This window comes from Staurois parvus, unplaced genomic scaffold, assembly GCF_062004578.1.
Source record: "Staurois parvus isolate SC_StPar_1 unplaced genomic scaffold, SC_StPar_1.0 ptg002222l, whole genome shotgun sequence".
In the NCBI taxonomy this organism is placed as follows: Eukaryota; Metazoa; Chordata; class Amphibia; order Anura; family Ranidae; genus Staurois; species Staurois parvus.
Window position 1 is genome coordinate 351472 of NW_028320018.1, and position 27461 is coordinate 378932.

The 27461-nt window shown below is 42.0% G+C and overlaps 1 protein-coding gene across 1 annotated transcript in view; it reads left to right on the forward strand.

The window, feature by feature from the left end:
* The first annotated feature begins 2258 nt into the window (after positions 1 to 2258).
* LOC149431533 (beta-soluble NSF attachment protein) overlaps positions 2259 to 27461 on the forward strand; it is a 90613-nt gene continuing 65410 nt past the window's right edge. Inside the window, exon 1 of the mRNA XM_089665504.1 lies at positions 2259 to 2432. Within this exon, the coding sequence (XP_089521630.1) occupies positions 2329 to 2432 (104 nt within the window). The 5' untranslated portion in view covers positions 2259 to 2328. The remainder of the gene's footprint in view (positions 2433 to 27461) is intronic.

Below are 27461 nucleotides of genomic sequence, written 5' to 3' on the forward strand. Positions count from 1 at the left end.
CATAGACTTTTTTGAGTTAGGGCAAGGACACAGGGGCCCCATGATCCCCTATAGCCCGGGGGCCCCATGAGACGTCAGTCCACCCCTGCTGCGGTCATTAATTTTTAAAAGCACTCCAATGCACCTTGCCAATACATTGCACCCCAACCTATGGGAATGCATGACTGTGTGCCGCATTCCAGAAAACAGTGCAGAAGCTTTCGGGGTCCATTGAGGAGCACCCAGTACTAAAATTCATAATATTCAGAGGTCTAAACGAAATGTTTCTTGAATAGAAGCATCAGGAGAAGCCAACACATTTCAGGGAAACAGGGATTGCTATGTAAGGTGTTTGGGATACCTACCCTCTGATGAAGTCCCGCTACTTGGGAATGTAACACATGACCTGGGGTTACCCTCACGATGTCTCCTTGCTCTAGCTCAACTTCGGTATGTGGATCGATGCCTCTACCTTCCTTAGGACAAGCGTACAAAAAGGCAAAACGTGAGCAAGTCTAATTATGTCCACAGTCCTTCAAAATCAAGGACAGGTGGGAGCTATGCCTTCACTGCTGATCAGCCCTTTGAAGGAGGACTCAGTCTTTAGTACATCCAGCAGCACCAATATGTTAGTCTAGCACTATCGCATATACAAGGTGGAATCGAAATGTTTCAAGACTAGTTTTGTTACACACAGCAATAGATGGCATCATGAAGCTGCATGCGAAGTCACAGGGAGCAATGACCTTCATAAGTCAATGTGCCAAAAGACACTGTTCTGTGTACATCGGGAGCTGTTCTGACTACGTACATTGCCATGTCTGCTACTTCATCATGGACAGCTGTACACATGCCGCAGCAATGAACGCTGATTTACAGGCTGTAAGGAGGTAATATTTTGCTTCCTGAGACTGGGTTCACACTTGTGTGGTGTGGGATACCCCATGCAATTCACACAGGAATCGCCGCATACCTGCGCACATCAAATGTGATGTCTGTGCGGTGCGATTTGAGCCATGTCTAACATGCGGTGTCTGTGTGGTGCGATACATTCTGTATGGCTCAAAACGCTTCGCCTCTGCACAAGCATGGTACAGGGCCCTTCTTTTCCCGCGCCTGAATCACATCCGATTCTGGCAATCTTTTCCCCGCAGAAGGGGCGAGGATTTGTTTACCCGAAAAAAGGGTTGGGGACTTGTTTACCTGCAGAAGGGTCGGGACTCGTTTACCCGCAGAAGGGTCGGGACTCGTTTACCCGCAGAAGGGTCGGGACTCGTTTACCCGCAGAAGGGTCAGGACTTGTTTACCCGCAAAAGTGTCGGTACTTTTTTACCCGCAGAAGGGTTGGGGACTGCTTTTCCCCACAAAAGGGTCGGGGACTAGTTTACCCGCAAAAGTGTTGGTACTTTTTTTTACCCGCAGCAGGGTCGGGGACTTGTTTACCCGCAAGTGTGTCGGTACTTTTTTCCCCACAGAATGGTCGGGGATTTGTTTACCCGCAGAAGGGTCGGGGACTTGTTTACCCGTTAAAGTGTTGGTACTTTTTTTTACCCGCAGCAGGGTCGGGGACTTGTTTACCCGCAAGTGTGTCGGTACTTTTTTCCCCACAGAATGGTCGGGGATTTGTTTACCCGCAGAAGGGTCGGGGACTTGTTTACCCGTTAAAGTGTTGGTACTTTTTTTACCCGCAGCAGGGTCAGGGACTTGTTTACCCGCAGAAGGGTCGGGGACTTATTTACCCGCAGAAGGGTCTGGGACTGCTTTTCCCCACAAAAGGGTCAAGAATTTGTTTACCAGCTGAAGGGTCGGGGACTTGTTTACCCGAGGAAGGGTCTGGGACTGCTTTTCCCCGCAGCAGGGTCGGGGACTTGTTTACCTAGGTAGATCAGCCCATTGAAACAAATGGGCTTCCCTACCCACGGTTGTAGTGATATGAACAGAGCCTTCAGACGAAAAGGGTGACAACTAAGGTGGCAAGAGGGCTATTCCCTCCAATGGTAGCCTTAAGTCCTCCTGAGAAACCTCCTTTCCATGTTGTCATTTTCATTAATAGAAAGCAGCCACATGCGTTCTGTCCTTTCACAGAAAACTTTATTCACGTGAAAACGGGTTAATTTTCAGAGATCGCCGGGCGCTCTGTGCCCTCAGTCAACATGTCCGCAGGCCCCGCCATGCCCTCAGCTAACGTGGCCGCCCTCTCCTCCGCCACACCCACTAGCGAAAACTCGGTTTCCCATCATGCTCGGCGGCCGGCTCTGAGGCAGACGGTGGCCGGCGGAGGTCAGTGGCGGTGTGTCGGTGCAGGAGGCGGCTCTGTCAGTCGGTTTTCGGTCGCAGTTCCTCCTCACAATGGCCATGGACAATTCGGGGAAGGAGCGGGAGGCCGTGCAGCTGATGGCGGAGGCGGAGAAGAGGGTGAAGTCGTCTCACTCCTTCCTGAGGGGTCTCTTCGGGTGAGGAGGAGGGGTGGGGAGGGGAGGCCTGGCAGGGATGGATCCTTCTTCTGTCATCGGAGCTGGCCGGGGTGCTGAACCTTGAGAGTCCTCCGACCTTCCCATACACTTCAATGGAGATCAGTGCCCCCCACATCACCCCCACCCATCCGGCATCTCTCATTAACCTCTTCCTTCCCGGCCCATTCTGACATTTCTCTCCTAAATGGAAAAATCTATATTTTTTTATTTTTTTGCTAGAAAATGACTTAAAACTCCCAAATATTATATATATATATTTATAGCAGAGGCCCAGAGAATAAAATAGCGGTCACCGAAATTTTTTATATCTCACGGTATTTGCGCAGCAATTTTTCAAAAGCATTTTTTTTGGGGAAAAAAATATACTTTATCCACTTATCCCCACCCCCCCCCCCTTCATGACCAGGCCATTTTTTTTGCGCTGTGTTCATAAATAAAATTTACGTCCTTTTTTTTCCCCATAAATGGAGCTTTCTTTCGGTGGTAGTTGATCACCTCTACAGTTTTTATTTTTTACGCTATAAACAAAAAAAGACCAACAATTTTGAAAAAAAAAAAGAAATTATATATATATATTACCTTTTGCTATGAAACATATCCGATAAAAAATAATAAAATTTCTTCATAAATTTAGGGAAAAGTATATTCTGCTGCATGTCTTTCCTAAAAAAAAAAAAAAAAAATCGCAATAAGTGTATATTGATTTATGTGAAAGTTATAGCGTTTGAAAATGGCGGTATATATACTGGATCTTTATTTATTTAAAAAAAGACCAACCATTTTGAAGCAAAAAAAATATATTTTTGACTTTTTGCTATGAAACACATCCAATGAAAAATAATAAAATTTCTTCATAAATTTAGGCAAAAATATATTCTGCTGCGTGTCTTTGCTAAAAAAAAATCGCAATAAGTGCCCTCCAGAGGATTTCCCCACTTCATGACCAGGCCATTTTTTTTGCGCTGTGTTCATAAATAAAATTTACGTCCTTTTTTTTTCCCCCACAAATGGAGCTTTCTTTCGGTGGTACTTGATCACCTCTACAGTTTTTATTTTTTGCGCTATAAACAAAAAAAAGACCAACAATTTTGAAAAAAAAAAAAAATTATATATATATATTTTTTTGCTATGAAACATACCTGATAAAAACTAAAAAAATAAAATGAATTCCTAACATTCATAAATTTAGGTAAAAATATATTTTCCTGCATGTCTTTGCTAAAAAAAAAAAAAATGGCAATAAGTGTGTATTGATTTATGTGAAAGTTATAGCGTTTAAAAATGGCGGTATATATACTGGATTTTTATTTATTTAAAAAAAGACCAACCATTTTGAAGCAAAAAATATATATTTTTGACTTTTTGCTATGAAACACATCCAATAAAAAATATTAAAATTTCTTCATAAATTTAGGCAAAAATATATTCTGCTGCGTGTCTTTGCTAAAAAAAAAAAAAATCGCAATAAGTGTGTATTAACCATTTCAATACCGGGCAATTTTCCCCCTTCCTGCCCAGGCCATTTTTCACATTTCAGCGCTCTCGCACTTTGAATGACAATTGCGCGGTCATACAACATTGTACCCAAACTAAAATTTGATCATTTTCTTCACACAACTAGAGCTTTCTTTTGGTGGTATTTAATCACCGCTGGGGTTTTTATTTTTTGCTAAATTAACAAAAAAAGACCAAAAATTCTGAAAAAAAAAACACGTTTTTCTTTGTTTCTGTTATAAAAGTTTACAAATAAATAATTGTTCTTCATAAATTTAGGCCGAGATGTATTCTGCTACATGTCTTTGGTGAATATAACCCAAATTAGGATGTATTATTTAGTTTGTAGGAAAGTTATAGAGTTCACAAACTACGGTATAGATCTGAATATTGATCAATCCTGAAGTACTGACAGCCAATCTAATTTCTTGAGGTCCAAGAATGTCAGAATAGTACAGATATCCCCCAAATGACCCCTTTTTGCAGAGTAGACAGTCCGACGTACTTCATAAGAGGAATGGCGAGTTTTTTGAAGTTGTATTTTTTTTGTCATAATTTTTCGGAAAATGAAAAAATTAAAAAAATTATTTTCACTATTTTTTTTTTTACATACTGTCACCAGTGCAGTACAGCGCCTTCATATAACTGGCATGGCGGTGAACAGGGACACTGACTGGTGACAGTATGAAAAAAAAAATATATATATATATTTTTTTTTTTTTTTTTATTTTAAATTTTTTATTAAATTTTTTTTAAGATTTTTTTTTCATATTTTACTATGACCAAAGTAGTACAATGTTATCATAGTAACATTGTACTACTTTGGGGAAGTGATCAGTATTTTTTTTTTTTTTTTTTACACAATTTGCTTATAGCAAAGAATTACTTTGCTATAAGCAAGCATTTACCTGAATGAAATCGATTCATTCAGCTTTTTTTTGTTTTTTTTTGTGCTTAGCTGTAATTTGGTCATAGCTAATCACATGACATGTGCATGTGATTAGCTGTGACCATTCACAGCTAGGCACTAGTATACAATGGATGGCATGAATGAAGCCATCCATTGTATACAACTGTCATGTGACCTGCTGTGATTGGTCACAGCAGGTCACATGGTACCAGCAACGGGGGCCGGTACTCAGATCTGTCATCGGTCGTGTTCGAGGTACACGGCCGGTGACAGATCGCGCCGCTGCGCCGCTCTGCAGGAGCGCAAACTGGGCATGTGCGGGAGGACGCCAAATGGCGTGCACCTGGAATGCCAAAGCGCTTTTGCAGCTGCCAAACGGCCATTGGCCGGGCGGCTAATGGTTAACCACCTGCCCTCCAGAGGATTTCCCCCCCTTCCTGACCAGGCCATTTTTTTTGCGCTGCATTCATAAATAAAATTTACTTCCTTTTTTTCCCCCACAAATGGAGCTTTCTTTCGGTGGTACTTGATCACCTCTACAGTTTTTATTTTTTGCGCTATAAACAAAAAAAGACCAACAATTTTGAAAAAAAAAAAAAATTATATATATATTATTTTTTGCTATGAAACATACCTGTTAAAAAATAAAAAAAATAAAACTTCTTCATAAATTTAGGTAAAAATATATTCTGCTGCATGTCTTTGCTAAAAAAAAAAAAAATCGCAATAAGTGTATATTAACCACCTGCCCTCCAGAGGATTTCCCCCCTTCTTGACAAGGCCATTTTTTTAAGGCGTTGCGTTACTTTAACTGACAATTGCGTGGTCATGCAACGCTGCTCCCAAATTACATTTTATGCCCTTTTTTTCCCCCACAAATAGAGCTTTCTTTTGGTGGTATTTGATCGCTTCTACGGTTTCTAATTTTTGCACTGTAAACAAAAAAAGACCAACAATTTTGAAAACAAAATATAATATATATTTTTTACTTTTTGCTATGAAACATATCCAATAAAAAATATAATTTCTTCATAAATTTAGGCAAAAATATATTCTGCTGCATGTCTTTGCTAAAATAAAAAAATTGCAATAAGTGTATATTAATCACTTGTCCTCTTGAGGATTTACCCCCCCCCCCCTCCTGACCAGGCCATTCTTTTGCGATACAGCGCTGCGTTACTTTAACTGACAATTGCGCGGTCATGCAACACTGCAACAAATGAAATTTACGTCCTTTTTTCCCATAAATGGAGCTTTCTTTTGGTGGTATTTCATCGCTTCTACATTTTTTATTGTTTGCGCTATAAACAAAAAAAGACCGACAATTTTTAAAAAAGAAAACAATATTTTTGACTTTTTGCTATAAAACATATCCAATAAAAAAAAACATTTCATAAATTTAGGCAAAAATATATTCTACAAAAATAATAAGTGTCCATTTATTGATTTACGTGAAAGTTATAGCATCTACAAATGGCGGTATAGATAATGAGATTTTTATTCATTTTTTCATATTAGTAATGGTGGCGATCAGCAACTTGTAGCGGGACTGCGGCAGGCATTCCCTGGGTGGGAACTGACTAGCTGCCACTGATATCCCCAGTGACACCAATACAGTGATCAGTGCTGATAAAAGCACTGAAAATGTACTAATGGCACTGGGCAGGAATGGGTTAACATCTGGGTCAATCAAAGGGTTAACTGTGTGCTGTTTTACCAGGGAGATAAGCTGTGCAGGGAAATACAAAGCAGCATGTCCTTGCTGACAGGAGAGAGACCTGTGTTGTTTATACACAGATCTCTCCCCTCTCAGCTTCACCGACAAACACCGTGTCCTGGCCAGGAATCACCGGCTGGATCCTGGTGATTGACACCAGTGCAGATAGGGTTGTGTGCGTGCCCCCTGCCTGCAGATGCAAAATCACGTATGTTAACACCCTACTCGCGCCGCCAGTTGCAGCTGCGGATGTCAATCGCCAGTAATTACTCACCGCCGCCCGGTAATTTCCGAGGATATCCAATGGGGAGGACTGTTTTGTTTACTAACAGTCCTCCTTCCTGTCAGCTCGGGCACACTGCTCTGGATGGCTGTGCACAGCACAGCCATCCAGAGCAGTGTGCTTACAGTGAAGCACCAACACACCGCCCCCAGTAAAGCACTCCCAGCACACAGTTAACCCTTTGATCACCCCTCATGTTAACCCCTTCCTGCCCAGTGTCATTAGTACAGTGTCAGTGTTTTTTTTTTTTTGCACTGATCACTGTATTGGTCCCTGCTGAAGAAGAGCTGCCACCACCATGTGTCACGGTGGGGGTGGTGTGTTCAGGGTGATGTGCAGAGTTAGTTTTCTGCCACACATAGTGTTTTGCTTTTAGGCCAAAAATTTCTGATCTCATCTATCCAGAGCCGCTTCTTCCACATGTTTGCTGTGTCCCCCACATTCTCGCAAACTGCAAACTGGACTTCTTATGGCTTTCTTTCAACAATGGCTTTCTTCTTGCCTCTCTTCCATAAAGGCCAGATTTGTGGAGTGCACAACTAATAGTTGTCCTGAGGACAGATTCTCCCACCTGAGCTGTGGATCTCTGCAGTTCCTCCAGAGTTACCATGGGCCTCTTGGCTGCTTCTCTGATTAATGCTTTCCTTGCCCGGCCTGTCAGTTTAGGTGGACAGCCATGTCTTGGTAGGTTTGCAGTTGTGCCATACTCTTTCCACTGTTGGATGATGGATTGAACAGTGCTCCGTGAAATGTTCAAAGCTTGGGATATTTTTTTATAACCTAACCCTGCTTTAAACCTCTCCACAACTTTATCCCTGACCTGTCTGGTGTGTTCCTTGGCCTTCATGAGGCTATTTGTTCACCAATATTCTCTAACAAACCTCTGAGGGCTTCACAGAACAGCTGTATTTATACTGAGATTAAATTACACACATGTGGACTCTATTTACTAATGAGGTGACTTCTGAATGCAGTTGGTACCACTAGATTTTAGTTAGGGGTATCAGAGTAAAGGGGGCTGGATACAATGCATGCCACACTTTTCAGATATTTATTTGTAAAAATTTTTGAAAACCATTTATCATTTTCCTTCCACTTCACAATTATGTGCCACTTTGTGTCGGTCTGTCACATCAAATCCCAATAAAATAAATTTAAATTTTTGGTTGTAACATGACAAAATGATGAAAATTTCAAGGGGTGTGAAGACTTTTTCAAGGCACTGTATTGCTAAAGGTCGCGTTAACCTTTGAAGTGTTGCTAAATGCTTTATCTTAAAGCACCTTCACCCATTTCAACAGGTATTTTGCTTTTGGTTCCTCCCCCCTCCCTCTTCCACAGTTGGATACATTTTCCACATTTTCTGAATGGTTTCTGACCCTTTTTTTTTGTAGTCCTGAGCCTAGCGCTTGCTCATTTTTGGTCTGCATGAGAACGATGTGGGGTCTTCTACTGCCTCCTGGTTTGGCCAAGTCACACATCACAGGAGGAAGCTTTACTGACCGGCTCATGCACACCGTGAGATTCTACGGGAGCACAGATGCTACGCAGGTCTTGGGGACCAGGTAGAGTTCTGTGGCACATCTGCACATAGGTAGGGGAATTCCTGCGTGTGCTCACAGACTCCGCAGATATCAAGACCCAGATACCAGCAGTATGGGAAGCACCCCTGCGTGTGACATAGGTCTCTGCTGGGTCCCCTTGGCACATCTGTGTATGTGTGGGATATTCAGAGATGGTGGTGTGGGAAAAGAGTAGCGGAACAAAAATATCAGGGAATGAAAAGTTTATTGGTTTTGTTTTGTTTTTTTTTTTCCCCAAAATAATTTTTATTGGGTTTTTACATTTTGTAAGGTTTTTTTTTTTTTTTTTTTTTTTTTTAATTTAAATATTTATTCATTTTTCAAGTAAGACAATACACATTTCCATAGTGTAAAATATAACATTACAAAATCTCATAAAACACTAATTTCAAATCATTTTCTCCCCATGACTCTCTTCCTTTTAACCCTCCCACCTCCCACCACGCTTCAACATACCCCTGACATCTATCTGATCTACTTGTATCTCATATCCTCTGGAAACCGAGGCCTGGAAAAGGAAAGAAAGAAAGGCCAATTCCTATATTTTCTCTCTCTCCCTATCACTTCCCCTTTTTCCTTCCTTTCTTCTTGTCCTCTCTTTCCCTTTTCTTTATGCTTACTTACTCAGTACCTTCCCTTTGAACTCCTCCCATTTCTCCCATTTCATATGATATGTCACCATCCTATCTTCCAGTATATAATAAAGTTTTTCCAGTCTAGCAATCTGGTCCACTCTATTTATCCAGTCCTCTTCCCTCGGTGCTTCAACTTTACCCCAGAACTTAGGAATCAGACTTTTTGCTGCATTTAAGTAGCACAATATACTCAGTTCTCTATATTTATTTCCAGGTAATTTTGAGTTATGAAAAAGACAGGTTTCAGGATCCAGTCCTATCTCCATTCCAGTGATATTCGTGATTTGATTTATAATTTTTTCCCAATATATTTGTATTTTTGAGCATTCCCACCATATGTGATACATCGTGCCCAACCCTCCACACCCTCGCCAACACCAAGGTTGCTTCTCCTCACTCATCTTGTGCTCTATCACCGGTGTTAGATACCACCTTGTCAAACATTTAAAGTTCATTTCTACCTCACGCATGCTAATATTTTCGTGTACCATTCTAAATATTTTCCTCTGTGTGTGCTCTTCCCACTCCACTCCTAGATCCTTTTCCCATTTTTCTATATATTTTAATTTAAACTTACTATCTAAGTCCGTGAGAGCTTTATATGCTTTAGCAGTGCTGTGTTTCCCATCACCTCTGTCTTCTAAGTATTTCTCAAATTCATTCCACTCTTTCCTAGTTCTAAGGGGCTTCGTCAATTTCTCCACAAATTGTTTCAATTGATTGTATCTCCATATATCTAACCTAGTGAAAATCCTTCCCTCTTCCCTTTTCAAATCCTCCAGTGTTCTTAAGTGTACCCCCTTCATTACATCTCTCAGCTGAGTGTCTTCCTTCATAATCCATCTACCTGAAATTTCCTCTTTACCTGGGGGGAAAAACTCTGAATTTCTTAGTGACATCAGCAGTGAATTGAAGTCCCATTTCCTCTGTTTGTGCATTTTATCCCACTCCCTTATTACAATCCTCGTGTATATACTCGTGCTCTCCTCTAATTCTCTAAACTGTGGTGACACCCATACACTCCTACCCAGATCCTTTCTACTAAGTGTGTTTTCAATCGTGACCCAATGTTTACTCTTTGAGTTATGTGTCCAGTCAAAAATTCTTGCTAGAATGACTGCCCTATGGTATCTTTTAAAGTCCGGTAATCCCAGCCCCCCTTTTTCTTTATTTCTGCTTAACACATCATATGATATCCTAGGTTTTTTATTTTTCCATATATATTTAGTTACCATTCGCTTAATTGTCTTAAAATACAACTCTGGGAGATTAATGGGAATCATCCGGAATTTATACAGTACTTTCGGGAGAATTACCATTTTTATCAGGTTAATACGACCCAGCCAGGAAGGATTTCCACTACCCATTTTCCTCAATTCCTCTCTGATTTCGTTTAACATTGGGATATAATTAGCTTTATAAAGATTTTTCTGTGAGGAAGTAAGTTTTACTCCCAGGTACTTTATTTCTCTATCTTTCCATATAAAGGGAAACTCTCTCTGTATACTTTCTTTTTCACTCTTTGGAAGATTTATATTTAATATCTCTGTTTTGCTCGGGTTGATTTTTAGATTTGACATTTCCCCATATTCTTTCAGTGTTTTCATTAGGTTAGGAAGTGTTATTCTCGGGTTTCCAACATAGAATAATAAGTCATCCGCAAAAGCGGCTATCTTATGTTCTGTCTTTCCAACATTTATTCCCCTTATATCTATATTTTTCCTAATTGTTGATAACAGGGGTTCTAATGATAGAACAAACAACAGTGGGGAAAGTGGGCATCCCTGTCTGGTTCCATTTGACATAGAAAAGGTCTCTGATCTCTCTCCGTTTACCATTACCATCGCGGACGGTCCTTCATACAACTTTCCAATCAACTTTCTCATCCTACTACCCAATCCCAAGATCTCCAGTGTGTCTATCATAAAACTCCAGTTAACCCTGTCGAACGCCTTCTCCGCATCAATCGAGAGCAGCACTACTGGTTTTTTTTCCAATTTACATTTCTGTATAAGCATCAGGGACCTCAACCCATTATCTCGACCCTCTCTTCCTCTAACAAAACCCACCTGATCTCCATGTATCCAATCTGGCATCAGATCTCCTAACCTATTCGCCAATACTTTTGCATACAACTTCGTATCTACGTTTAATAATGATATCGGTCTATAACTTGAACAGTTGGTGATGTCTTTACCTTCCTTATGTATCAAAACCACCTGTGCCAGAAGGGATTCCTGTCTTATCTCCATCTCTCCCCCCAACGCCTCCATATATCTCTTTAACTTAGGTATCAGTAAATCAGCATATTTTTTTATAATACCTCACTGTATACCCGTCTGGACCTGGGCTTTTTCCCGTCTTAAAGCTTTTTAATGCTATTTGTAGTTCTTCTTGTGTGATATCAGATTCTAAGGAGTTTAATAACTCTGCATTTAATTTTGGTAATCCTGCCTTCCTTAAATAATCTCTTCTTTTTTCAATATTTATTACTTTATCTTTATTTATATCATCCTTGGGGGCAATATTGTATAATTTACTATAGTAATCTTTAAATACCTTTGCAATGTCTTTGGTTGAATGGACTAACTCTCCCTTGGAGTTTTTTATTTTATCTATGTAGTTCCTATTCTTCTTTCTCCTCAAGGCTCTCATCAAGTATTTTCCTGATCTATCTCCCCATCTATATCTTTCTCCACTGATCTTATTAAAAGTTCTCATTTTTTCTTCCTCCATTACTTTCTCTAGTTCTTCCCTCTTTTCTATCACTCTTTGCTCTATCTCTTTCCTTATATTATTTTTATGTAGGCGTTCCATCTCAGCTATTTCCTTCAATAGCCCACTGATCTTCTCTCGTCTTTCCCTTTTTTTCTTTGCCCCAGTCGCAATAAGGATACCTCTTATATATACTTTATGTGCCTCCCACACTGTAGCTAGTGATACATCCCCTGTTTCATTTTCGTCAAAGAACCTCTCTATTTCCTCTCTGATCTTCCGGTCAGTATCTGGATCCATGAGGAGTGTCTCATTCAATCTCCATGATAAGCCTCCTGATACCTTCCCTCCCCATCTTAATTCCGATACTACAGGTGCATGATCCGAGAAAGTTATTGCTTCTATTTTAACTTTAACCAAATCCTCAACGAGTCGATGGTCTACCATAATATAATCCAATCTAGAGTATGTCCTATGTACACTAGAGAAAAAGGTGTAATCTCTATCTCTCATGTTAACAACTCTCCAACTATCCACCAATTGACACTCTTTCATCACCCTTTTCAATAATCCCATGGACCTGTTTTCCCCTCTCTGTACTCTGGATGTTGTATCTATTTGTGGATCCATACAAATGTTAAAGTCTCCCGCCACTATTAGATATCCCTTTCCAAAGTCCATCAATCTTCTCTTAACTTCTTTCAAAAACTTCTCTGGCTTTCTATTAGGGCAATATATGTTTACAAGCGTACATTCTATGTCCTCTAGTTTACCTTTCAAGAACAGAAACCTCCCCTCCGGGTCCGTCTTTCTATCTTCTAGTTCAAACCTAATGTTTTTTGCAAATCCTATAGCTACCCCTTTAGCTCTCTTAACTGGGGAATCTGCATAATACCATGTCGGGTGTTGTCTAGAGCTTAGCTTAATATTTTTTTTTAACTCTAGGTGTGTTTCCTGCAAAAAGACAACTGAGGCCTCTCTATGTTGTAGTTCCCTGTATAGTCTAAATCTTTTACCTGAGCAATTTAATCCATTTACATTATGGGTTACCAAGCGTATTTCCTCCATATTTTATTTGTCTTCTTCCTTTTTTTTTACCCTTTCCCCTCCTCTTCCTCCTCCCAAAACCTCTCCTTTCATACAAGATGTCAGTTTTAAAAATCCCTGTCCCTCCCTAATTCTCTCCCTCCCCTCCAACCTCCCCCCCTCCATCCCCCCCCCTCCCCCCCACCTCATCCCCACCTCTCTCCCCCCCCTCAATCCCCCTCTCCTCCCTCCCCTTACCCCTCCTCCCTCAGATACTCCTCCCTCCTCTCCCCCCCCCCCATTAGGCTTTTTATTTGCCTATGAATCATTTGTGGAAAAGGTCCCACTTTTGATTCCTACCTGGGAGTTCGGCTCTGTCCATGTGGCGCTCACCTTCCCCCCCTCCTCCCCGGTGTCCCTCTATTTATCTGCTCTCTATTTTCTCTCCTAATTAGCTGCCATTCCTCTTTTCCCAACATATATGATTCTCCCTCCTCCTCTTCCCATTCCGGGATCTCTATTCTCTGCAGTTCAAATTTATTACAAAATTCTTTCATATCTTCAGGGGTTCTCAAAAATGCAGTGACTCCATCTCTCCAGCCGATTAAACATGCTGATCGACCCCATCTATACTGCACATTATGTCTTTTCAACAGTTCCAACAATGGTTTCAATGACCTTTTTCTTCTCAATGTCCCAGGTGCTGTATCTGCAAAAATTTGAATATTTTTTCCTCCATATTTAATATTCGATCTTCCCTTAATCTTCTTCCGTATCTCATCCTTATCTCCATAGTTATGAAATTGGACAATTATATCTCTTGATTTTTCTGGGCCTTTTTCTTGTTGGAATTTTCCTATCCTATAAGCTCCATCCAATTTATACGTCTCTGCACCAGGTCTATCCATTATGGAGTTCAAAATTTTGCATGTGGTCTCCTTTAAATCTTCCCCCTGTAGCAACTCTGGGACTCCTCTTATTCTAATGTTATTTCTCCTTTCTCTATTTTCTTGGTCCTCCATCATATAAAGCAGTCTTTTTTGTTCCTTCCGGGTATCCACTATCAATTTCTCTATTTTTGGGATAATTTGGGTATGGTATTTGACTGTCTCCTCAGTTTCTTCCACCCTAATTAGCAGTTGTCCCATTTCTTTCCGCATTATCCCCATCTCTTGCTTTATAGATTTTTCCAGGTTTTTAAACATCTCCGCCATTTCCTTTTTATTCGGTATTTGCAAGTCTTTTTCAGTTTCTCCCAGCTCTATCCCTTCAATTATTTGTTGACTATTGTTAGCTGCTCCCAGGGAGGATCTTGAGCTATTATCTAAGCTTGTTTCCAGGTCACTCCTTTCACTTATTTCCTGGGATCTTATAGGAGTCAATTTCCCCTGCGATGTATATTTTTTTATCGTTGCAGTTTGAATTTGGGAATTCTTGGGCATATTTCCTTTGCTATTTTTCCCTTTCATGTCACCTGTAAGGTTTTTAAAGGTTTTTTAAGGCTCTTTAGTCTATATTTAAGCTATTACTTCTTTCTCTTCTTCTTCTTCTCTAATCTTCAGACCCTCTCTGGGAACCCCCTCCTTACTTCTCAAGGTGCTTATCAAATGGGCTATAGCAGTAGCCAAATAGTAATCATGTAGGCAGATTAACAGTTCTCACTCACCCACTTCAGTGAAGCTGCTTCAGAGTTTGCCGTTCTGGGTTGTTTGATCTCCTGCGGCCATGTTCTTGGTGGGGGTTCCTAGTGGGTCCCTTTTTCCCTTTTCTCCGTGTGTCGTACAGCCTCTCCTGGGGTCTACTTGGTGGCAGGACACAGGCAACGTTTTTTCCCCCAGTCTCTTAGGACGCCAGCCAGCTTCCTCTTCTCCCAGCAGTCCCCCGCGGCAGCCCACGTGGTTACTCCGCTCTCCTCGTCGCCTGGCAACCCCACTCTCTCTCCGGGATCACCTCAGGCAATCCTCCAGCGGATAGTCACCTCGGCTTCCTACTCCCCGACAAGCCACCGCACCGCCGCCAGGATCCCTCACCTTTCTCGGTGAGTCTTCGGTAGCTCAGCGGTTACGGACACATTAGGGAGGTTAGGAGGGGAAGGTGATCGGAGAGCGTCTAATCTCCGCTCTCCCGCGCCTCCATGGTCAGGCTCCACCCCTCCTCCCCCAGTACTTCCCTACATTTTGTAATGTTGATACAAAAGGCAAAATTGAATCACTATCAATAATAAATGCCACAACGCCGAGAAAATAGAAGCTTTAACACTCAGGTTGTAGCCTGCATTTGTGATATTAAGGATACAGTAGGTGACTTAGAAAATGGAATGCAAAATTCAGAGCACTGCATAGTCACTATTGAAATTCTGTATACTTAAAGTGGAATTTTACCCATAATAATGTTACAAAAAAAATGTTCTTTAGCAAGGAACATATATTATTATTAATATACAGGATTTATATATTGTTATTATTATACAGGATTTATATATTATTATTATTATACAGGATTTATATATTGTTATTATTATACAGGATTTATATATTGTTATTATTATAGATGATTTATATATTATTATTATACAGGATTTATATATTATTATTATAATACAGGATTTATATATTATTATTATACAGGATTTATATATTATTATTATTATACAGGATTTATATATTATTATTATAATACAGGATTTATATATTATTATTATACAGGATTTATATATTATTATTATTATACAGGATTTATATATTGTTATTATTATACAGGATTTATATATTATTATACAGGATTTATATATTGTTATTATTATAGATGATTTATATATTATTATTATACAGGATTTATATATTATTATTATACAGGATTTATATATTATTATTATAATACAGGATTTATATATTATTATTATTATTATTATACAGGATTTATATATTATTATTATACAGGATTTATATATTATTATAATACAGGATTTATATATTATTATTATACAGAATTTATAGATTATTATTATTATACAGGATTTATATATTATTATACAGGATTTATATATTGTTATTATTATAGATGATTTATATATTATTATTATACAGGATTTATATATTATTATTATACAGGATTTATATATTATTATTATAATACAGGATTTATATATTATTATTATTATTATTATTATTATACAGGATTTATATATTATTATTATACAGGATTTATATATTATTATAATACAGGATTTATATATTATTATTATACAGAATTTATAGATTATTATTATTATACAGGATTTATATATTATTATTATAATACAGGATTTATATATTATTATTATACAGGATTTATATATTATTATTATACAGGATTTATATATTATTATTATTATTATTATACAGGATTTATATATTATTATTATACAGGATTTATATATTATTATTATTATTATTATACAGGATTTATATATTATTATTATTATACAGGATTTATATATTATTATTATTATTATTATTATTATACAGGATTTATATGGCGCCAACAGTTTGCTCAGCACTTTACAACATATAGGGGAGACAATACAGCAACAATACTGTTCAATACAAGAGGATTAGGAGGGATAGCTAAGGTTCAGGATTTCTAGAATGAAGTTAAAAATGCATAATCAAAGGGTGAGGTGGGGGGATAGGTAAGGGGAGGGGTAAAAGGTCACCGAGATTAAGGTTTTTTTCTGGGGAGTGTTATGACAGAAATGTGTAATGTATAATGTCTGTTTTATTAGCTTTTGTACGTTTAATATGGTGATTTGAAAATAATAGCTTACAATCTAGGAGGGAGGGGCTAGTGGTACAAAAGGTAGTAACTGTGGGGGATGGACTGGTTGGAAGAGTAGAAGATTCCAGTATTAGCTGACGGCAGGATAGGCTTCCCTGAAGAGATCGGTTTTCAGAGATCACCTAAAAGTGAGCAGAGTAGGCGTTAGTCTGATAAATTGGGGTAGAGAGTTCCAGAGGATGGGGGAGGCTCTGGAGAAGTCCTGGAGACGAGCATGAGAGGAGGAGACAAGGGAGCTAGAGAGCAGGAGGTCTTGCAAGGAGCAGAGAGGACGGTTTGGGTGATATTTGGAGACAAGATCGGTGATGTAATTTGGGGCAGAGTTATAAATGGCTTTATACATTATTGTTAATGATTTGAAATGTATCCGTTGGGCAATGGGAAGCCAGTGGAGGGATTGGCAGAGAGGAGGGAGGACACTGAGTGGAGGCCAATGGAGGGATTGGCAGAGAGGAGGGAGGACACTGAGTGGAGGCCAATGGAGGGATTGGCAGAGAGGAGGGAGGACACTGAGTGGAGGCCAGTGGAGTGATCGACAGAGAGGGGTGGAGGACAGTGAGTGGAGGCCAATGGAGGGATTGGCAGAGAGGGATGGAGGACACTGAGTGGAGGCCAGTGGAGGGATTGGCAGAGAGGGATGGAGGACACTGAGTGGAGGCCAGTCGAGGGATTGGCAGAGAGGGGTGGAGGACACTGAGTGGAGGGATTGGCAGAGAGGGGTGGAGGATACTGAGTGGAGTCCAGTGGAGGGATTGGCAGAGAGGGGTGGAGGATACTGAGTGGAGGCCAGTGGAGGGATTGGCAGAGAGGGGTGGAGGACACTGAGTGGAGGCCAATGGAGGGATTGGCAGAGAGGAGGGAGGACAGTGAGTGGAGGCCAATGGAGGGATTGGCAGAGAGGGATGGAGGACACTGAGTGGAGGCCAGTGGAGGGATTGGCAGAGAGGGATGGAGGACACTGAGTGGAGGCCAGTGGAGGGATTGGCAGAGAGGGGTGGAGGACACTGAGTGGAGGTCAGTGGAGGGATTGGCAGAGAGGGGTGGAGGATACTGAGTGGAGTCCAGTGGAGGGATTGGCAGAGAGGGGTGGAGGATACTGAGTGGAGGCCAGTGGAGGGATTGGCAGAGAGGGGTGGAGGACACTGAGTGGAGGCCAATGGAGGGATTGGCAGAGAGGGGTGGAGGACACTGAGTGGAGGCCAGTGGAGTGATCGACAGAGAGGGGTGGAGGACAGTGAGTGGAGGCCAATGGAGGGATTGGCAGAGAGGGATGGAGGACACTGAGTGGAGGCCAGTGGAGGGATTGGCAGAGAGGGGTGGAGGACACTGAGTGGAGGGATTGGCAGAGAGGGGTGGAGGATACTGAGTGGAGGCCAGTGGAGGGATTGGCAGAGAGGGGTGGAGGACACTGAGTGGAGGCCAGTGGAGTGATCGACAGAGAGGGGTGGAGGACAGTGAGTGGAGGCCAATGGAGGGATTGGCAGAGAGGGATGGAGGACACTGAGTGGAGGCCAGTGGAGGGATTGGCAGAGAGGGGTGGAGGACACTGAGTGGAGGGATTGGCAGAGAGGGGTGGAGGATACTGAGTGGAGGCCAGTGGAGGGATTGGCAGAGAGGGGTGGAGGACGCTGAGTGGAGGCCAGTGGAGGGATTGGTAGAGAAGGATGGAGGACACTGAGTGGAGGGATTGGCAGAGAGGGGTGGAGGACACTGAGTGGAGGCCAGTGGAGGGATTGGCAGAGAGGGGTGGAGGACACTGAGTGGAGGCCAGTGGAGGGATTGGCAGAGAGGGGTGGAGGACGCTGAGTGGAGGCCAGTGGAGGGATTGGTAGAGAAGGATGGAGGACACTGAGTGGAGGGATTGGCAGAGAGGGGTGGAGGATACTGAGTGGAGGTCAGTGGAGGGATTGGCAGAGAGGGGTGGAGGATACTGAGTGGAAGTCAGTGGAGGGATTGGCAGGTGGATGAGTCTGGCAGCAGCATTCATGATAGACTGAAGAGGGGATAGATTCAATCATCATCATCATCATCATCAATAGATTCTTACATTCAATCTTAATATTTATGCTCCCAAAATTAGAGTGCGCTGTAAATTGCCTCCAGCATTGTTCCTGTTTCTTCTTGCTGATGGCTGCCATTTTGCTGAAGCCCTGAGCCCCTGAGCAGCAGTACATTTTTAGGTTGTTGGCAGATTGGCCTCTACATTTTTGGCACAATGCTGAAAAATAAACTGAGCACGTGCAGAGCGCAACAGTATAAACACAAATGGTGCTAATAATACAAACATGCATATATGAATGGTGAAAACAGAAATGGTGTTTGTGACAATAAATATGTGCTACAGCCAATATCTTCTCAACACATACACATAAATAACCATAGACTTGCACATAACAGTGCTGAAATGAATATAAATACCAGATAAATGTACTTAATAGCAGGGGTGGACTGACAACTCATGGGGCCCCCGGGCAATAGGGGATCATGGGGCCCCTGTGTCCTTGCTCAAACTCAAAAAAGCCTATGAAAAAGGTACCAGGGGCATCTCATGGGGCCCCCTACTGACCCCGGGCCCTCGGGCAGTGCTCAAGTTTCCAAATGGTCAGTCCGCCCCTGGTTAATAGTGAACTGTCCCTTTAAATCTTAAATATCTTCACATTTGCTTGTGCGGTATGTCTCCTATATATCGTGATCCAGATACACCAGCAACAAGTGTCTCATAAATGAAATCCCCAAACAATGGTGAACTGTCCTTTTAAATACGCTGTACTCCAAGTGGATCAGTGCAATCACACTTCTGCATACATGTGTACGGTGCTCCTGTGTCACCCCTTTGTACATTCACCTCCAACACATTATTGCGCTCACCTCCAGGTTTGACCCGTAATGCCAGGTCAATTTACACTTTTCCCTTTAACCCAGGAGGGTATACTGGCACACAGATCTTCACCACCGTCAGCACTTTAAAAACTCTCCAGAACGCTCCACAATCATAGGAAAAAAATGCTCCATATAGTGTAGTATTGCCAAGCAAAACGGACTTTATTAACCACTTCCAGTCCGGACACTTTTACCCCCTTCCTGTCCAGCCCAATTTTCAGCTTTCAGTGCTGTCACACTTTAAATGACAATTGTGCGGTCATGCAACACTGCACCCATATGAATTTTTTTTTTTTCATTTTTTTGAGGCCGATAAAGCTTTATTTTGGTGGTATTTATTCACCACTGGGATTTTTATTTTTTTGGCTATGTAAATTAAAAAGTCCAAAAATTTTGAAAAAAGTGTTTTTCTTATAAAATTTTGCAAATAAATAGTATTTTATCATAAATCTTGGCAAAAAAAATGTATTCTTTTATATTTTTAGTAAAAAAAAATAACCCAAATTAGTTTATAACCAAAAATTATAATTTTTGAACTTTTGTTTACATTTTTTTTATATTTTTTATTTATTTTTTATTTTTTTTACATACTGTATCCTTAGCAGTACAGTGTCACCACTACTACTTGTGGGGGGTGATGAAGATTTTTTATTTTTTTGGCTGTAAAAGCAATCATTTCTCCTTCTCTCTAGCTGCATTCTTGCAGCCATTAAGAACTTCTATGTGAGCTGTGATTGGTCACAGCTTGCCACATGGTACAAGGCTGTTGTGAATAGCCCTGTACCATGTGACCTCTCTGATCATTCACAGATTTCACACGTAGTAAGCAATGATGTCAGAAGTGACATCTTGCTTACTACTCTGCATGTGATCACTGATTGCCCCATCAGTGATCACATGATCAGGACCTCGCACAGAGGTCCTGTACGACTACCGGATCGTGGTGCCGCACGCTCCCAGGGAGTGCGCACAAGCAAGGTGCAGGGAGGCCATTTATAAACGGCCACCCGACCCTGCGCTGCCACCGTCCGGCCTTTTATATACAACGGCCGGGCGGGAGGTGGTTAAAATACTCAAAATAAAGTCACAGTTAAAAGTGTCCACCTGGGACACTGCAGGGTAAAAACTCACTATACAGCATGTCTTGTGAACAATGTACAGGAATCCCTTTTCCAAAATGGCAGCACATGCACGTCTGGTTTGCGGCTTGACGTCATCCGCGTACCTTACACGTTGCGTCACATGACTTCATCAGGAGTACTTACCGATTAAGTCACGTGACTTAGGATACGCCGATGGGGGCCACTCTGCTGCAGAAAATATGTGGTAGGCGGTCCGCATGAGCTTAAGGCTATACCTGCAAAAGGGGACAGCCTGAAGTGATCTAGCAAGACTTAATTTTCTGACTAAAGTTTCACTTTAACAAGTTAGCAATCTCTCAAACAAATGTTCACATGACACAAGAGATGTTCCTGACGGTGAAATAATAAAAGCATATCCGGATCTTGCCTAGTAAAGTATGCCAACAACATTAGCAATGTTCTCTCTGTAATCAAATATTCTTCACTCTACCAGTAAACGCAGCATATCCACTTGCCCTCCTGAGGATTTACCCCCCTTCCTGACCGGGCCATTTTTTGCGCTACGTTACTTTAACTGACAATTGCGCGGTCATGCAACGCTGCATCCTTTTTTTCCCACTAATTGAGATTTCTTCCGGTGCTATTTGATCGCCTGTGCGTTTTTTATTTTTTGTGCTATAAAAAAATACTGACAATTTTGAGGAAAAAAAAAACAATATTATTGACTTTTTGCTATTAAACATATCCAGTAAAAATTTTTTTAAAAAACTAAAATTTCGTCATATATTTAGGCCAAATGTATTCTGTTACACATCTTTGCTAAAAAATATCCCAATACGTGTAAATTAATTGGTTTACGTGAAAGTTATAGCATTGGCGGCATATATACTGGGTTTTTCCTTTTTAAGTTTTACTAGTAATGGCAGTAATCAGCGACTTCGACTGCGGCGAACATTCTGATACTGGGGGGGAACTAGCTTGGTGTCAGTGACATCCCCAGTGACACCAATACAGTGATCAGTGCTAAAAAAAAAAGAACTGACACTATACTAATGGCGCTGGGCAGGAAGGAGTTAACATGAGGGGCGATAAAAGGGTTAACGGTGTGTTTTTCTAGGGGGCGGTGTCAGTGTGCTTCACTGTAATCACACTGCTTTGGATGGCTGGTGCTGCGCACAGCCATCCAAAGCAGTGTGCACGAGCTGAAAGGGAGGAGAACTGTTAGTAAACAAAACAGTTCTTCTCCCCGTCGGAGATCCTCGGAAATCACCAAGCGCCGGCGAGTAATCACCAGCCGGGACCCGGTGATTGACAGCTGTGGCCCCAAATGGTGGCACGGGTAGGACACACGCGCGGCTTGCACGCGCCCCTACCTGGAAATGCGAAATCACGTATATATAGGTGATTTTGCACACCCGTACCGTCCTGTAGCAGTATTTCTGCTATAGAGCAGTCGGGAAGCGGTTAAAGCATAAATTGAAAAAGAAATGGTAAGAGTGCAAATCTTGGAACGGACAGCCAGGGTTCCCATATTTTAATGAATTTAGTCTCGCAGCCCCTGTGTTAGAAAACCAGCTTTTTACCTAAGGTACCATAACATTAATATGTGTGAACCACTCCTCTACCTCTAGTGGGTATAGAGCACGGGTGTCAAACTGGCGGCCCTCCAGCTGTGGCCAGACTACAAGTCCCATGAGGCATTGCAAGACTGACCGTTACAAGCATGACTCCCAAAGGCAGAGGCATTATGGGACCTGTAGTTTAGCAACAGCTGAAGGGCCGCCAGTTTGACACCCCTGGTATCGAGGAATCTCTGTCTGGTAAGTTTTGTTTATAACTCCTAATACCAATTGCCAACGGTGGAAAAGTTTGGGACATCTCCATAATGTGCAGAAAATCCACTGGTGCACCATGACACCTCGGGCAGTTAGATGAATCTCTACCCTGCCAGCAGAACAATTTTTGCTGGGTATGGTGAGCCCTAGGTGTCGGTGTTGGTGACAGGGATACTAGAGGTATAATTTCCAAAGCCCTGCTCCATGCATCCTCCGGGATATTCCCTACATTAGTCTCATATTACCCAGTAGAGGAGTGTTTTCCTTCAGTTCAGCACTCAAATGTGAGTACACCTTTCCTGTTAATGATATCAGTTGATGATATTGATGACCACGTTAAAGAGTTGGTTTTACTATGTAAAGTGAAAAAAAGTGCAGCGCTAATAATAAGATGTGACATAAAATGTAAATAAAATATAAATAATCCTCAATAAATATCACAAGACATATATATATATATATAATAAAAGTTCGTAATAGATATATAGGGCTCCTCCTGATATCAGATATATCAGTACACCACTTCTTCAAGGGATAGGTGAGAGGCAAAGTACAGATAAAGTGCACACTCACCGGACGCGCAAAAGAATTGCGCAATGTGTAACAAAATGAAGGTCTGCCAATGGGTCCCCCTCAGGATAGGAATGGAATTGACCCGGAAAAGATGGATGTCATCGGGGATATTCAACCGGAGGTCCCTTTAAGGACACGGGTGCGGCCTCTTCAATATGGTAAGGTGGCCACCTGGGGGAGCTCAGCTGGATAGAAGTAATGGCCGCCGGACCTCCGTGATCCGGCGGCATGACGTCAAGGCTCGCAGGCTCCTCCAAAACGCATTTCGTACGCGTGCACGTCTTCAGTGGGGGTTGGTTTTACTCTGTTCTTTTCCCACCATGTGTTTTTTTTTCTCCTTCCTTTCCCCTCTCTCTGTTTCTTAGACATCTCCTTTATGGAACCGCAATTCCCGATGTTAATTTCTAATTGAAGGGGATCTTTTGTATTTGAATTGTTATTTGGGTTTGTTCCCGGGACCTTTGACGGGGCTTCCTGTCCCCGGCTTTGGAAACCGGGAGGGTCTGGATCTTATTGTGACCTGTCCAATTGGATATTTGTCTGTGTACCATCACATTTTCTACTGCTAGGGTCCGCATAGTACCATGTAGTGGTCCCCTGTATGTTCCCGCCTACTCTGTCCTGTATAGCATTGATGTTTGGTCTTTCTGACCTGTATACTGCCACTTCTGTTGTAATCATTCTACATTTCTATGTTGTTTTATTTTTCTCCGGCTATTATGCCTTAACTGCAAGTCCCAACAGCCTTAGCAGCTGTCAGCCTGTAGTTTTCAATGAACCGCGAGTGCTGTGGTAGTTAATTGAGTCTTCCTCTCAGAAGCAGGGGCGGACTGACCATTTGGGAACTCGGGCAGTGCCCGAGGGCCCGGGGTCAGTAGGGGGCCCCATGAGATGCCCCTGGTACCTTTTCATAGGCTTTTTTGGGTGTGGTTTGAGTGTGGGCGAGGACACAGGGGCCCCATGATCCCTTATTGCCCGGGGGCCCCAGGGTCCAGGGAGACCAGATATAGTGAATACAGGGTCCTGGGAGACCAGATATAGTGAATGCAAGGTCCGGGGAGACCGGATATAGTGAATGCAGGGTCCGGGGAGACCAGATATAGTGAATGTAGGGTCCGGGGAGACCGGATATAGTGAATGCAGGGTCCGGGGAGACCGGATATAGTGAATGCAGGGTCCGGGGAGACCGGATATAGTGAATGCAGGGTCCGGGGAGACCGGATATAGTGAATGCGGGGTCCGGGGAGACCGGATACAGTGAATGCGGGGTCCGGGGAGACCAGATATAGTGAATGCGGGGTACGGGGAGGACCGTATACAGTGAATGCAGGGTCCGGGGAGAACAGATATAGTGAATGCAGGGTCCGGGGAGAACAGATATAGTGAATGCAGGGTCCGGGGAGAACAGATATAGTGAATGCAGGGTCCGGAGAGAACAGATATGGTGAATGCAGGGTCCGGGGAGACCAGATATAGTGAATGCAGGGTCTGGGGAGACCAGATATAGTGAATGCGGGGTCCTGGGAGAGCGGATATAGTGAATGCAGGGTCCGGGGAGACCGGATATAGTGAATGCGGGGTCCGGGGAGTCCAGATATAGTGAATGCGGGGTCCGGGGAGAGCGGATATAGTGAATGCGGGGTCCGGGGAGACCGGATATAGTGAATGCGGGGTCCCGGGAGTCCAGATATAGTGAATGCAGGGTCTGGGGAGACCAGATATAGTGAATGCAGGGTCCGGGGAGACCGGATATAGTGAATGCGGGGTCCCGGGAGTCCAGATATAGTGAATGCAGGGTCTGGGGAGACCGGATATAGTGAATGCAGGGTCCGGGGAGACCAGATATAGTGAATGCGGGGTCCGGGGAGACCAGATATAGTGAATGCGGGGTCCGGGGAGACCAGATATAGTGAATGCAGGGTCCGGGGAGACCGGATATAGTGAATGCAGGGTCTGGGGAGACCGGATATAGTGAATGCAGGGTCTGGGGAGACCGGATATAGTGAATGCAGGGTCCTGGGTTTAGTAGTTGTCAGTCCACCCCTGGTCAGAAGTATCGGGTTGCCCGTACAGTATGTTTGAGCACACAGATACAATGACAGTCTGAAGGAGACTTGCATGGCATCAGCGATCTGATCACTGGTGCAATCCTTTCCAAGTTCCTACTGCAATAAATAATAAATGCACTTTTTTTTTTTTTACCTGCAAAAAAATGCGCATTTATAATTTTTTGCAGAAAGGTGATCCTTTAAATTGCACAATAAGGGCATGCTGCAGTTGGAGATGTTGGTAGACTTTCTGTCTAGGTATTTGAAGTTCCATTTGTAGTGTGTGAAAGGATTTAAGTGTGTCGTTAGTATATAACTGAGAGAAATATTGTCGCCCCAGCTGAGGCCAAACATCAAAACCTTCACGTTTACCTAGTTCCTGCAATGACATTGTGCCAAATCCGATTATATGAGTTGTAAGCGGAATAATGCGGAATCTGTTTCATTTCCATCATACCTCATGCAATATCTTTAACCACTTCCAGTCCGGACACTTTCACCCCCTTCCTGTCCAGGTCAATTTTAAGCTTTCAGTGCTATCACACTTTGAATGACAATTGCGCGGTCATGCAACACTGTACCCATATTAAATTTTTAGAATTTTTCTGAGACAGATAAAGCTTTATTTTGGTGGTATTTATTCACCACTGGGATTTTTATTTTTTTGCTATGTAAATGAAAAAGTCCAAAAATTTTGAAAAAAAGTGTTTTTCTTATACAATTTTGCAAATAAATAATATTTCATCATAAATCTTGGCCAAAATTTATTCCGTTATCTTTTTAGTAAAAAAAACATTTTTTTTACATTTTTTTTTTTTTTTTATATTATTATTTGTTTTGTTTTTTTTTTACATACTGTCACCCTAGCAGTGCAGTGTCACCATGGTGACACTGTACTACTTGTGGGGGGTGATGAATATTTTTTTTTTTTTTTTACACTAGTTGCTTTACACCCATAAAGGCTGGAAAAGCAATCATTTCTCCTTCTCTCTGGCTGCATTCTTGCAGCCATTGAGAAATACTGTGTGAGCTGTGATTGGTCACAGCTTGTCACATGGTATAAGGCTGTTGTGAATAGCCTTGTACCATGTGACCTCTGTGATCATTCACAGATTTCACACGTAGTAAGCAATGATGTCAGAAGTAATATCTTGCTTACTACTCTGCTTGTGATCACTGATTGGCCAATCAGTGATCACATGATCAGGACTTCGCACAGAGGTCCTGTACGAGGATCGTTGTTCCACTGTGTCCGGAGGACACAGTAGGCACCGGATCGCTGTGCTGCGCGCACAAGCAGGGGGCAGGGAGGCCGTTTATAAACAGCCACCCTACCCTGCACTGCCACCGTTCGGCCGTTTATATACATGGGCCGGGCGGGAGGTGGTTAATATAGGCAGCGCACTTGAAGTGGAAGGCAAGTCCAAACTAACTGTGCTGAAATCTATTCCCACCCCTACGATTATTCTATCTATCCTGTAAAAGGAAAGATGTCTATACCTATTTTAAAGTTGCTCTGGTCATATGTTCTCTCTAGCGTCGGCTTCAGTGTAGAGGAGAGCGTGCCGACAACAGCTGCAGAAACTGGACAATTCTTCTGGCAGTTATGGCTGCAATCTTCCTTGGTCTACCTGACTTGACCTGGCTTGGTATCAAGAGATCCCCGAACTTTCCACTTCTTAATAGGTGATGTAACAGTACTGATTGGCATATTCAAGGCTTTGGACATCTTTTTATGTCCTTTTCCATCTTTATAAAGTTCCATTACCTTGTTACGCGGGGCTTTTGACAGTTCTTTACTGATCCCCATGGCTCAGTATCTAGCCTAGTCAGTGCTTCCACATAAGAGCTAACAAACTCATGGACTATTTATACACTGACACTAATTGCAATGTAAAAAGCCACAGATGTGGGACATTAACCTCTAATTGGCATTTTACCTGTGTGTGTCACCTTGTGTGTCTGTACCAAGGACAAACTTTCCAGGGAGCGGAGGCTTCTGATCCAGGGGGCGGAGACTTCTGATCCGGGCCATTTGGGTGATTTCTGTTATCATGATTTAAAAAGGAGCCAAACAACTATTTGATAATAAATGGCTTCATATGATCACTATCCTTCAATAAAAGAGCATTTTTTGGCATGATCAGTCATATTTTCAATATCAATGCCAAAATTTTAAAATTTCTGCCAGGGGATGTAAACTTTTGAGCACAACTGTAGATAGAATAGGCTTAGAATGGGGGTGTGATTTAAGCTTCGTCAGGTTTTGACTTGTCTTCCACTTTAAATAACCCATGATGCCCTCCTCGAGTTGATAATTTAAATTTGGAGTTCCCTACCCCACCATTTATTGCAATTGGGCAGCTAAAAAATTAAATTTGACATTCGGAACCGCTAACCTTCTCCTGTCC